Source organism: Marmota monax, unplaced genomic scaffold (assembly GCF_021218885.2).
Source record: "Marmota monax isolate L192 unplaced genomic scaffold, Marmota_monax_Labrador192_F-V1.1 WCK01_AAM20220418_F8-fsc00347, whole genome shotgun sequence".
Taxonomy (NCBI): Eukaryota; Metazoa; Chordata; class Mammalia; order Rodentia; family Sciuridae; genus Marmota; species Marmota monax.
The window spans coordinates 855121-868991 of NW_026694678.1; the positions used below are offsets into that span (position 1 = coordinate 855121).

Sequence of the window (13871 nt, forward strand, 5' to 3'; positions counted from 1 at the left end):
AATGGATGCTGGAAAGGTTGCCTGGACCCATTCATACACGTTTGGCATCCCCTCAGCCAGGCTCCAAGCAGCTCCAAGACCTGTCACACAACCAACAGCCTGACTTGGGACTGCTGCCGGCTGACCATGCACTGGTGACCACCTGGAATCAGGCCAGCACCTTGGTTCACTCTTCTGTCCCTGCTGAGGAAAATCACAAAAAGACTTCCAAGCTGCTTGAGTTAAAGTCTCCATTTATTTTTGTTTTTGTTTTTTGTTTTGTTTTTTTTACAAAAAACGTAAGACCATTGTGCTCATGGTTGGAAAAGGGGTGGATGGATGCACACAGCATGATACCAAAGAGCCCCCTTCAAAGCAGCATCTGGAACGAGGTGCTCCCTGGGCGCACCCAGGCAGCTCCTGGACAGATGGCTCCCAGCCATCCAGCTCCTCTTCCTGGACAGGACCCGTTGAGTCCTGTATGAGGCGCAGCCCCCACCAAACAGAAGCACTGCTGGGGACAAATGCGCAAGGCCTGTGAGCACCTAGGAGGCTATCACCAAGCTGGGCAGTCCTTGCCCTCAACGTGAAGAGCAAGCTGGCTAGCTGGAAGCAAAGCTGTCTCATCGAGAGCTGAGGCCAAGGAACAAGTCCTCCAGAACACAGCCAAGGAGGGCTGCTTCCCTGTGGCAGAGTCCCCACTATCCGGTGTCCCACAGTAAGCAGCATCAAAGGTAGGGCCCAGGGACTCTCCCAATCCCATCTTGCAGACAGCAGGCATTCCCAGGAGCACCTTCCTAAGAAACATGCATGTCCAACTGCTTTGCCCGTCACTGCTGAGGACAGTGCAGGCACAGGTCAGTGTCGACCAGGGGTCCTTCAAGTCAGTGTCCTGTCAGTCCCAACAGTGCTATCCCTGTTTGACCCTCCAACATCACAGCCTCCCTACAGCACATTTTGATGGTATCCATGAATGAACCACATGGAGGGACCCACGGATCTGCCCCCACTGAAGGGGGTGGGGTCCTGCCACACAGACAGCTCTTCCCCATGTCTCCCACTGCATCCTCACATTAAAAGAAACGAAATAGCAGCCACATATATAGCTCAAAACACCACACTCTTTGGCTCCCCTGACAGAAGAAGGTTACTACTAAAATTAATTGTCCAGAAGTCAAGGAAAGGGCAGTTAGAAAGTAGGGTAAAGGGGTCTGGACCCCTTTGCTGGTTGCTGAGAAGCATAACCAAATTCCCTAGGTAGCTGCCTTGGCAGGAGCCACAAGATACCAGTGGGAAGGTGTGGCGATGCCAGCCTGGGAGACCTAGGGCCTGCTGGCCGATGAGGAGAGCTCCCTTGGGCCAAGCCAGCTCTGGAGCCGAGTGGAATCTACAGGAAAGAGACTGGCTTTAAAACAGTGGAGAACCCATTTGGTCCACACAGGCCAGAGGAGAATGTACCCCAAGAAATAGAAGCACAGGATGTCAAGGTCTAGGGAAGACGGAACTGGCTTAAGGCATGTGATGACCAGGACAGACCTGAGCTTTTGTTTGACTGCTGGGAACCTGTGCTCAACTCCACTTCCAGAAGTGGGGCTCAGAAAAAAACAGTGGTTATGGGCTAAATCCCCAACAAACGACACCAACACCCTCCTGAGTTCCCCCACTGCCACTGTGACCAAAATTAGCTTATTTCACTTTCAGCCCAGGGAACAGAAATTAAACTGGTAGTGGAAACGTAACAAAGTGTGAACGCCTGTTAAAGTCCAAGGCTGGATTTGAACTGCCCTAGCACATCACAGCCTCCCACTGTCCTAGCACACACCAAACCTCAGGGGGTCCTACAGACAACCTAGCATTAGGGGTCCAAAAACCACAGGTGACAGGTGGAGGTCCAGACAGAGGTGGGGGAAGGTGAATTTCACCAAGGTATTTATCCCAAGGCCAAGTGCCTTGCTGCAAGTCTTCTTCCCGGCCAGCCGGGTGGGATCCTCAAAGGTCACGTGCTTGTTGTATGCCAGAGCTAACAGGCCCACAGACCACAACCACATCTTCAGGTGCAGCCTGCAGCTTTCCTGCATCTCATCCAAGAGAACATCTGAAGGAAGCCCCACTCCAGAGGCACATGCTGTTCCCAGGAGGGCCAGCCAACCAGAGCCATTTGGCAGTGCGGGCCTTACTCCTGCCTCATTCTCTACTGCTTTATTCCTCTCTCTCAAATAAGGGAGAGAATGAAAGAGCAGGGGTAAGTCCTGGGACAAGCTCTGGCCTAATGACAAATCCTCAACCACTAGACCCAGCAGGTCGCTCCCCACTTAGCTGTTCTCTCCATGGTGCAGATCATCCCCAAGCTCCCTGGAGGAGGAACAGGAGGAGAAGCTGATTACAGATCAACAGCTGGCAAAAGAAAGGGTCAGGAACAGACCACAGATCCAGTCTTGTCCAAGGCCTGGTAAGAAGGCCAAGTCCATCCCTTTCTTTTTTCTGCACTCAGATGTCCTTGGGGCATGGGAGAGGTAAAGGATAAGCCAGGTAACAAGGCCAGAATCCATTTCCTCCAAACTGCAGAACACAAGGAGTCTGGTAGGACCCTCCCACAGAGAGAGGGGCAAAAATTTCAGACTCCTCCCACCAAATATATATATATATATATATGTATATGTATGTGTGTGCATACATATGTACATACACATATACGTGTATATATGCACACATATATAAATAAGCCTTGAATGGCAGATCTGAAACTTTCTCTTTTTAAATAATAATAATAGTTGTTATTGAATTTAAAAACCACAAACCAGCTGTCCTGGGCTTTTGAACTAGTGAGTGACTCTCCAGAGTCCCCATGGTCCTCAGTGTGCGCTATCAGTCAGTGCCCTGTGTGGAAACCCCAGGTCTGATGACCAGGATTCCAGGCCCAGTGTGGCCGACTTCAAGAAAAAGGCAGCTATTTCCTTTCCACTCTTCCTGCTGCCTCTCCCAGCAGAGGGTCTGGGCCACCCACCCAGTGGATGTCCCCAAGGTCCTTAACACCTTGGGAACCTTGGGAGCCATCTCCCTCACTCTGCCCTTCCTCTCCCCAAAACCTGCAATGCCCCTAGATGAACTTGAAGCACTTGGTCTTGTCATGGGGCAGGCGGGTCTTGAACAGCACAGAGTCCACCCTGAACTGAGTATATAGGAGGGGCATGTAACCATACACCTTGACAAAGAAGTTGATACACTTGTGGCGCTCATGAAAGTGGGAATCATCATGTGACAGGGCCTGAGGGCATCCTGGGCATCGGAAAGTCCATCGTGATGTCACCTGGGAGCAGGGAAGAAAGAACACAGTGTAAGAATCATAATGCTCAGGTTGATAGGAACCTGGCAGCTTTGCCAACACAACGCCATTTCCAGTGACACGCAGAACCAATGGCCCCACTCACACAGAAAAAGTCGGAAGCCAGGACATGAGCTCAGGGCTCTTTCCCACCACGTGCATATTTAAAACATTAGTAAGGCATACTTTCCAAATGACCTGAGCTTAACAGATATCAAAGACATTACAACATTTAGTGTTATTTGCCTCGGTAATTCTACTTCCAGTATTTATCTTGGTTGCATAGCAAGATGTTAGTAAAATGTTGTTCATTTCATGTTTTTAATAGCAAAATACTGGAAAAGTACCCAACAAATGGGAAGTAGTTAAATGATTATAAAATACTATATGTCCATTTATGGAACTAGAAAACATCATGCTCATGAAATAAGACAGACTCAGAAAAATCAAAGATCAAATGTTTTCTCCTTACATGTGGAAGCTAGAAAAAAAAAAGGAAAAGAAAGGTGGGAGATCAGATATCATAAATACACAGGGAGGATCAGAGGAACAGAAGATGGTGAAGGGAAAGTCACCTCAAGAATGTCACACACAGAGCTGAGGCTAGAATTTATGCTACTTGTGTGTCCTGCAAAGCCTCAATATGCTAATATAGTTTAGACAGGTTTCTAATAGGCAGTGACCCCAGGCACAGGAAGAAACAAATGTAAATTTTCATGGCACACAATCCCAATTCTACTGTCCTTCCTATTCCGCCCCCCAACACACACACACTTCATTTCCATTTGTCTAATCCATTGGACTTCTACTCTTCCCCTCCCCACCCTCCCTTGTTGTGGGTTAGCATCCACACACCAGAGAATATCTGGCCAACATTCCACTCTGCTCTCACTGAACCTGAACTGTTCCTCCTCATCCCAGACACCAGAATCCAACCTTGGAGGAAGTCCTCTAACCTGAAAATCACTCCATTCAACAACAAGATTTTATAACTGCTGGGGGGCTGGGGTTGTGGCTCAGCAGTAGGGCTCTTGCCTAGCACATGCAAGGCCCTGGGTTCAAGGTATTGTGTCCAACTATAACTAAAAAATAAATATTAAAATCTTTTTTTTTAAGTTTTTAACTGCTGTTTTTACTGATGCAGTAGTTTCTACCTGTCTTAAATCATGTAACCCATCAGTAAAAACACTGACACTGTATCCCCAATATATTTTTGGATACATACACATATATGTCATATATGCACACACATATATGTATAGGAAATTAATACAAACCCAAGTTTGAACATTTATATTCAGTCCTGTGGAAATGTTCTTGCTGTACTCAGTAATGGTAAGGAAAATCCTTAGTAGATGCTGAAAACTAGGACCACCAAGAACAGAGAAGGGGCTGAAGCTCCCCTGGCCTCCCCTCTAGTCCTTCACACTGAAGCTTCCCCTTATTCTCAGTGGTTTCTAAGATTTTAATCCTTTATTCCTAAGGAAGCGTATCTCCATACTAGATCTTTCCCCTCCTTGCAAAAATAATAGATTATTCCAAGTAATATATTAATTCCTTTTTTTTAAGTCAATATTGTTAAGACACTGAACATTATTGAAAGAACACTGCTAAATCAGTCAAACCTAACTCAAACAAGGAAGCAGCTGATCATCCTATTTCAAACAAGGAAAAGAACATTACGACAGTGAAAATATGATGAAAAGAGAAGGGGAAATCACTAAATTGCCAATCTCATCAATTTAGTGAGGTGCTAAGCAACTCAGTGAGATCCTGTCTCTAAATAAAATACAAAAAGGGGTGGGGGGGGGAGGGCTCAGTGATTAAGTGCCCCTGAGTTCAATCCCCACCCCCCACCCAGAGAAAAGTAGTATCAATCTAGAATTGTTCTTATATTTCAGTATGATTGACAAAATTCACCAAGATTATTATTTTTTTTTTTTTGAAGTTTTCACTTGGTAAGAGTTGCATCCAGCTAGGTGCAATGGCACACACCTGTAATCCCAGCTACTCAGGAGGCTGAGGCAGGATGATCACAAGCTCAAGGCCAGACTGGGCAACTTAGTAAACCCTGTCTCAACATAAAAGGTTGAAAATGTAGCTTTGTGTTTACCAATCATGTGTAAGGGCCTGGGGTCAAGCACCAGACACAAACACACAGACACACACAGAGTGTTATGTATACCATGCCCAATTATTTCTCTCACTCTACACCAAAAAGATGGCTTAGCTAGGGCTGAGGATGTGGCTCAAGCAGTAGCACGCTCGCCTGGCATGCGTGTGGCCCGGGTGCGATCCTCAGCACCACATACAAACAAAGATGTTGTGTCCGCCGAAAACTAAAATAAATATTAAAAATTTTCTCTCTCTCCCTCCTCTATCTTAAAAAAAAAAAAAATGGCTTAGCTAAGGAAACACTGGCCTAATAACATAGTAGACAAACGTCTGCCAGTGCTCAGGTGATTGCCGTTACAGTTTCATAACTAATCACTCAGATATTTCTGAAATTTCAAGGATAATGCCATCTGATGTCCTACAGAGGCAGGAATAGAAGCGTACATCTTGACTGAAGTCCAGCCACTGAAGAAAGGAACAAGTGAAGAATAGGAAATTTTCCCCAGTCGTTAATTTCTTTAAGACCTCTGCCTCTCTACCTTAAAGATTATAAAGAAGTATGCTTTTCACCGTTTAATACTGGATCTGCCACTATACTTAGAAAATGTGTTGCTTTTATTTGTATAGCTGTGATCATGATTCAGATTTTTTTTTTTAAATCAACTATTTGATACATGAGTTTACTAAGTGTTCTTTTGTGAGGCTTTACCACAAGTCTCAGCAACAGAAAAAACTACAAGGTAATCAGAAGTTAAGGAATAACCATGGGAAATACATGGCAAAAGATTTGCTTAGTGGGGCTGGGGCTGTAGCTCTGTGATAGAGGGCTTGCATTGCATATGTGAGGCACTAGGTTTGCTCCTCAGCACCACATAAAAATAAACAAGATTAGGAAAAAAAAAAAAAAAAAAAAAGATTTGCTTAGTGAAACTGGATGCATGAGGCTCCCAAATGCATTTCTCTCCATCTTTGTTATACTTTGTTGTATTGAATGAATGTCCTCTAGTTACCACACTGTTTACCCCTAAATATACGATTTAAGTTATTAGAACATGCTGGCAGATACTTAATCTAGAAATTACCTTTGAAATGCAAGAATGAAATATGCACACGATATCATTTACTCACAGCACAACACCCACGAAGGAAACCTGTGTCCTAACCCTTACTGGGGTGCTTTGTTGCCTGAGCCTGCAGTGATGGGAAAAGGGATGGAACCAAGTTTTCTGTGTGCTGAATGTGAAGTTGGCTTATCTAGTCCAAGCCTGATCAGCAATTCCAGAACAAAAATCAGAATGCAAATTTCCAGAATTCGGAGTTTACTGCTTTTGAGCAAATAACTTATATAGTACCTACTTATGTGCCATACACTTCTTAGAGGTTTCCGTGTGTTAACGCATAACTCCTCGGTTTCTTGTTTAATGGACACCCACCCCACATCTCCCCACCCCCCTATTTGGCAACTTGGTAAAGCCTGTGGACTCCTGAATGATTTTAAATGCAAAAAATAAACTACATGGGATTACAAAAGAAACAAATCATATTGAAATACAGTAATGTACATAGCTGTTTTGTTAACACCTTAAATAACCAAATGTAGGGAAAAGTTAATAACTACCACAAATTCAAAGCAGTGATGGTCTGAAAGCCTAATTTAAGAAATTGCAGCAAATCTGATATGAAAATATGTGATTTCTTCTGGTCACAGATCAATTATAGCATACACACACACACTATCCTTAGGAATCGTTGCCTACTTTATAACTGAAGGAAATACTAAATTTCAATTATAGATGAGTGAAAATAAACCCGCAACATCCTTTCCACCAAGTTCCAAGCCCTCGGAGTATCCATCGACCTCAGGAGTAAAGAGCCCTGTAGTATCAACTCTAATCCTGCAGTCAAGTGGTCATCACCCACTTTACAAGGGGACTCAGGCTCGACACCCTTATGGACTGCAGTGTAGCCAAACAAATGAATTAAGTTTGTGTGCATGCACAGTCCCAAAGGTAGTGGGGCCTCACCTTGATGGGGGGCTTCCGAGTGATGTGGGAAACAAGGAAGTTCATGGCAATGTCCTCACAGTTGATGTATTCGTCCACCATATCTCGGATGGCCTGGGGCATCACATAAGAATACAGGTAGGCATAATACTGTCAGGAGAAAAAGGGGAATCACATACTCTGTTAGAGGACACAGTTCTTTGGCTTTCAGCAAAACTACGCATGGATCTAAGGGCTGGCTGAAAGTGTGTGGAGGTGTTTGGGATGTGGCAATAACTGGGAAGCACTACTGGCACCTGGGGAGTTGGGCCAGGGTGGCTAACTACCTTTCAACACAAATCTGCAGTAAAGGATCACCCCATTCAAATTACTGTTGTTCCCCCTTTTGAGAAACCGAACTCCATCATGTGATTTCATTGGTATTTCAGCAATGTTGGAATCAATAACAAAGCTTTGTAAAACCTATCCAGACACTGGTTCAGTTGAACAATATTCTACCTATGACAGTGGTGATAAGAAATAATGAGGGGAGAAAGACTGGTTATCTTCTCAGTTCTCTAGAAATCACAGAACCATGAGACATTCAGTCTCTCTGGCCTCAGATTCCTCCTCACCATGGCCACCAGCTGCTCTCTGCTCCCAGCTATCACCACCTCCTGCCTGGCATACCCAGGATCTCCCTGCTGCAGTGTCTCTTCCCTGCACGCTATTTCCCGCACAGCACACGGGGGGTGTTTACACAGAAGTCCAACTCCAAACCTATCCTGCCTTTACTCCACACCCTCCAACTGCTTCCCTTCCCACTCAGAGGATAGCCAGTCTTTAAATCACCTCAGGGAGCCAGGCACCGTGGCATGCTCCTGTAATCCAGATCCCTGGAAAACTGGGGCAGGAGTCAGCCTGAGCACTAGGTGAGAACCTGGCTCACCTTCAAAGGGCTGGGTACGAAGATCAGTGGTAAAGTGCCCCTGAGTTAAACCCCCAGTACCAAAAAACAAACAAACGTTAGCTACATGTTCAAAATCTTTATTAGGCATTTATGATCAAAAAACTTGACTGCGGTACATTTGGAATGACCAATTTACTTCCTTTCAAGGGCAAAGGCAAGCGGGCGACTTTTGGTTTTGGATTTTTGTTTCTGTACTACTGGAGTCCAAATCCAGGGACTCACTCATGCTAGGCCTGAACTACATCCAAAGTCCTTTGATGAGTTTTTCCTCCCTTTTCTTTAAATTTTATTTTGAGACAGGGTCTCATTAAGTTGTCCAGACTGGTCTCAAACTTGCAATTCACCCTGCCTCAGCCTCCCAAGAAGCTGGGATTAAAAGCAGTGCCACCACACTCAGCTACATAAATGCATTTCTTTAAAATGTCACTTAAGAAGAGTGGAAATGGCAGGTCAGGTTCATGCATGTAAGACCCATCCCCAGGGAGCTGTGGTCACAAAGATCCAGCCAACTGCTGTGAAGCAGGAACACTGAGGGCCTGGCCTCCATTTTTTTAAATGCCCTCACAGATCAACTGTTTCATTCAGCACAATTTTCTTGTTAGATAAAGAACGTGTAGGGGACATGACAAGATAGAAAATGATTATCAAAAATGTCAACTTTTGAGGGCTGAAAGAATGTTAACTTCAGGTAACAGGCAGCAAGTTTATTATCTCATAAGAAACACTCTAAGCAATGCCATTTCATTGGAAACATAATGAGACCCTGTCTCAAATTAAAATTTAAAGGGAGGAAAAACTCATCATTGGAAACCTAAGAAACCTAAGGATTATTTTTTGACATTTACAATTTGATGTTTGAAGGTGAATATAACAAGTGCCTCTTTTTTTTTTTTTTATGAGACTTAATTTTTTTAGAGCAGTTTTAGGTTCACCACAAAATTGTGAACAAAGTACAGAGATTTTCCACATATTCCCTGCCCTCTCCATTTCCATCCCCCGCCAGAGTGACACATTTATTATGATCAGTAACCCTACGCCAACACATCATAATCACCCAAAGTCCACAGTTTACATTTAGGGCCCTTTTCCCCCCCATTCTTTTTATTTTTTTATTGATGCATTATGGTTGTGCGTAACAACGGACTCGTTATCTATGCGTTATATATGCATACACATACACATTGTAGCAATACAGTTCGGACAATATCATTCCCCAGCACTTCCCTTCCACCCCCTAGTCCTTTCCCTCTATTGCTTCCCTTTGATTTCCATGACATCTGCCTTTATCTTCCTTCTTTCTCTTTAGCTTCCACATATGAGAGAAACACTTCCCTTGACCCGAGTTTGATTTACTTCGCTTAATATAATGGTCTCTAGTTTCAGACATTTTCCTGGAAAGTGCCACAATTTCATTCTTCTTTATGGCTGAATAAAACTCCATTGGGTATACATACCACATTTTCTTTGTCCATTCATCCACTGATGGACACCTAGTCTGGCTCCATAGTTTGGCTGTTGTGAATTGTGCTGCTATAAACATGGGTATGGATTTATTACTGTAGTGTGATGACTTTAATTTTTCAGGATAATTACCCAGAAGCAGTATAGCTAGGTATATGGTTCCACGCCTGGTCTTTTGAGGAACCTCCATACCGATTTCCATAGTGGTCGTACTAACTTACAATCCCACCAAAAGTATAAAGCGTTCCTTCTTTCTCCACATTCTCTCCAGCATTTATTATTTGTGATCTTGTTGGCTGCCATTCTGACTGGTGTAAGACAAAAATCTCAGTGTAGGGAAATTTGCATCTGCCTAATTGCTAATGATGTTGAACATTTTTTCCTATATTTGTTATCCATTTGTATTTCTTCTTTTGAATTGTTTAATTTATTTGCCCATCTATTAATTAGGTTATTTGAGTTCTTTATTTGTTCTAGCTATTAATCCTCTGACTGAAGAGGAGCTAGTGATGACTTTCTCCCATTCTGTAGGTTCTCTTCACATTCCTAATCATCTCCTTTGCTGTGCAGAAGCTTTTTAATTTGATGCCATCCATTTATTAACTCTTGGCATTATTTCCTGAGCCCTAGGGGTCCTATTGAGAAAGTCATTGCTACATGCTGAAGTGTTAACCCTACATTTTCTTCTAGGTGTTGCATAGTTTCTGGTCTAATCCAAGGCTTTGATGCATTTGGAGTTGATTTTTGTGCAGGCTGAGGGATAAGGGTCTAGTCCCCTCCTTCTACATGTGGATAACCAGTTGACCCAGCACATTTGTTAAAAAGGGTATCTTCTTCAGTGCGTGTTTCTGGCACCTTTGTCAAGGATCACATGACCATGTTTGTGTGGTTCATCCCCATGTCTTGCAGTCTGTACCTTTGGTCTATGTCTGTTTTATGCCAGGACCACACAGTTTTTGTTGCTGTAACTCTGTAGTCGAATTTGAAGTCAGGTATTGTGTGCCATCAGCACTGCTTTTTTGGCTTAGAATTGCTTTGACTATTCTGGGTCTTTTATTCTTTCAAATTTAAGACTTTTTTCTAGGTCTATGAAAAAATGTCATTGGTATCTTGATGGGGATTGCATTAAATCTGCATATTGCTTTTGGTAATATGTTGGCCTCCATTTTTATCACAATCCAGATTTTTTTTTTTTTTTTACAAAATATTCTGATTTTTAAAAGGTGAAAGTGGGTAACACTGGGGGAGCAAAAGCATTTCTGTGAGCCAAGTGGAGTTCCATGGTTATGAGTTTGTAAATTTTGCTCTAGATTTTCAAATAGAAAAAACAGTAAGCTTCATTCAGAAAACTATTTATTTATTTAAAATAAAGGGATATGACCATTACTTTTAAAAAGCAATCAGTTTGAGAAGGCAGATTTATCAGCAGACAAATAAATTCTCAAGGTATGAATGAGCACACACTAAGCAGTGGCTCCTGAGATGAGCACTCGTTAGAGGTGGTTTCTTGACCACCTGCTGTCGAACACTCTACCCCTCTCACCACACTTGCAATCTCGTCCAGATCCACCAGAGTTTGGAAACACCAGGGCAAACTTTAGGAATGAACTTCATACATTAAGTATTTATATTCAGACCTGGTGTGTACTTGACTCTGAGAGCACATCTCAACTCTGACCAGTCACTTCTCAAATGTTCAGTAGCCATATGTGGCCACAAGAGGCCAGTGACTACTTTATAGAAGAGGAACAGAAGGAAGATGAGTCGGGAGCAAAACCAGCACAATACAGCGCTAATAATACGGGGGAGGTACAGTGACTGAAGGGCTCCCACTTTGGGTGTTCAGTGAAAACTGGGATATGAGTGGAGAAAGTGACAAGCTGAGGACTCAGGCAGAATTGGCAGGGCCCCCACAGAGATTCACAGTGGGCTGGGGACAGTAGTGGTTACTCTGAGTCAGAAGAGCACCAGGTTTAGCCTGCTGATGCTGGGCCTGGGTGGGACGGCGATGCTGACGCTGGAAGGTCTGACAGCCCCTCTGGCCCAGTGCCTTCCATTAATACAGAGGGCCAAATCCTGCAGGGAAACTGGCCGTCACAGCCTCATGCAACCGCACAGGCAGCCTTCATCTTAACTTTTTACTCCACAGTTTCACTAAGCATAACTGGAGTCTTTAAAAACAGGAATGACCTATCTCTACCACAGAAGAGACACAGAAGAAGCAGGAGGAGAGCTGATGTAAAGACAGCATTTCACTACAAAAGACTCAACAGCTACTAAGAGCATGCCACTGTAACCAGCTTGTCTCACCTTGTGGAAGAAGGCAGCACCTGTCAGCACCATGGACAGCTCACAGGAGTAGTTGGAGTTGTAGAGCCAGGACTGGTGAGGGATGTCCCACGCATGGTACCGGCCAGGGAAGCCCACGATGCGGTCCCGTGCTTCTCTCCACACCCTCAAAAACACAAGTGCACACACACCTGAGTACACAGCTCTCGGGCCATCAGGAGCACTTAAAAGGAGTGCCTTTGCCTTGAAGGCTCTCTGACCCCTCAGGCTGTGTGTGTGTGTGTGTGTGTGTGTTAATAAATCACAAGCCACACAGAATAAGAGGATATGAACCACATCGTGTGCTGCCTCCTTAATAAGCACTGCTTATTATGCCACTAGTTTCTGGCAGCCAGCATTTCTCCAGTGCTGAGTGGGAGTGGGTCTCCGGGATGTGGTATGTACAGCAATCTACTAAGCAGCAGAAAGAAGAGATCCATATTTATTTATTTTAATTTAATTTAATTTCTTTTAAAAGGCTTCCTTTTAACGAGTACCATGCCCGAGCTCAGCAGGGCACACGCTCTGTTGTCTATGTGTGTGTATTCTCTTCTTTCTCTCAGAGGGCACATCATGGGGAATGACATGGGGAATGTGTGGAGGCCACTGGTCTGACCCAAGAGACTCCAATGCTCAGTCTGATTCCTAAACTGAACGGGGCTGAGCGAAACCTGAATAGTGAGAAGTGCTTTGCAGACCCATGTAAATGAAAGGTTCCATTACATCCGAGAAATAAATTGAGAATTCACTGTTTCAGTATGTTTGATAAGTTTCAGGAGAAATTTTTGTATCATTTCCAAATTTATAGGCAAAGTAGAATAAATAAAACCAGTCCCAAGATTCACAAGCTGAAATCAAGAGAGTGAAAGACATCAGCTCCACCAAACCCAACAGGACCTAGAAGGTCTTTAGGAGATTCAAGCTGCCTGAGAAACACCCCTGCCCCTGACAAGAATCTGATTCCTGAACCAAAAGATTCCACTTCCAAAGAGCTCCTCTCCCAATAAGGTTGAGGGCAACTAATCTAGTCCAACAGATGACAAATCACAACTTCTATCCCAATACCTTCATGTGTAGGTTTTTTTAGACAACTGAAAAAATAAATTAAAAAAAAAAAAGAAATTTAGTTACAGGTGGACACAATGTTTTTATCTTACTTTATGTGGTGCTGAGGATTGAACTCAGTGCCTCATGCATGCCAGGCAAGCCCTCTACAGCTCTGAGCCACAACCCAGCCCCTAGACAACTGATAATTTCTTGATTATGACAAAATATACACACAGAAAGTTTGTCTTTTTAAGGATGTGTAGTTCAGTGGCACTAAAGATATCTGCACTGTTGTGCAACCATCACCACCACCTACCTCCGGAACTTTCAGTTTCCCCAAATGAAACTTTGTCCCCTTAAACACTAACTCCCCAGTACCACTCCCTAACTATGACCTCCCCAGGCCCAGGCACCCACCACTCTACCAGTCTCTATGGATCTGACTGTTCCGGGTGCCTCACTGAAGTGGAATCACAGAGTACACCTTTGCGTACACACGTCAGAGAACTGCAGATGCTGCCCTGGTCACTCCGTGGACATCTTCTCCACCCCCACCCCATCTGCCTCCTCCCTGGCTGCAGAAATCTGAGTAAGTCAGGACCCATCTTTTGCCAGAGGGAAGGGTTCTTATATGGTCCCTTTCCTTTCATATCTAAGTCTGTTTCAT

The 13871-nt window shown here is 44.0% G+C and overlaps 1 protein-coding gene across 6 annotated transcripts in view; it reads right to left on the reverse strand.

Annotated features, from left to right (window-relative positions):
• Positions 1–216: 216 nt before the first annotated feature.
• The window catches only part of Extl3 (exostosin like glycosyltransferase 3), a 104198-nt gene continuing 90543 nt past the window's right edge, over positions 217–13871 (reverse strand). For all 6 annotated transcript variants that reach the window (XM_046423351.2, XM_058572350.1, XM_046423350.2 and 3 more), the window contains 3 exons: positions 12140–12284; positions 7441–7569; positions 217–3286 (listed from right to left, as the gene is read on the reverse strand). In XM_046423351.2, the coding sequence (XP_046279307.1) occupies positions 3077–3286; positions 7441–7569; positions 12140–12284 (484 nt within the window). In that variant the 3' untranslated portion in view covers positions 217–3076. The remainder of the gene's footprint in view (positions 3287–7440; positions 7570–12139; positions 12285–13871) is intronic.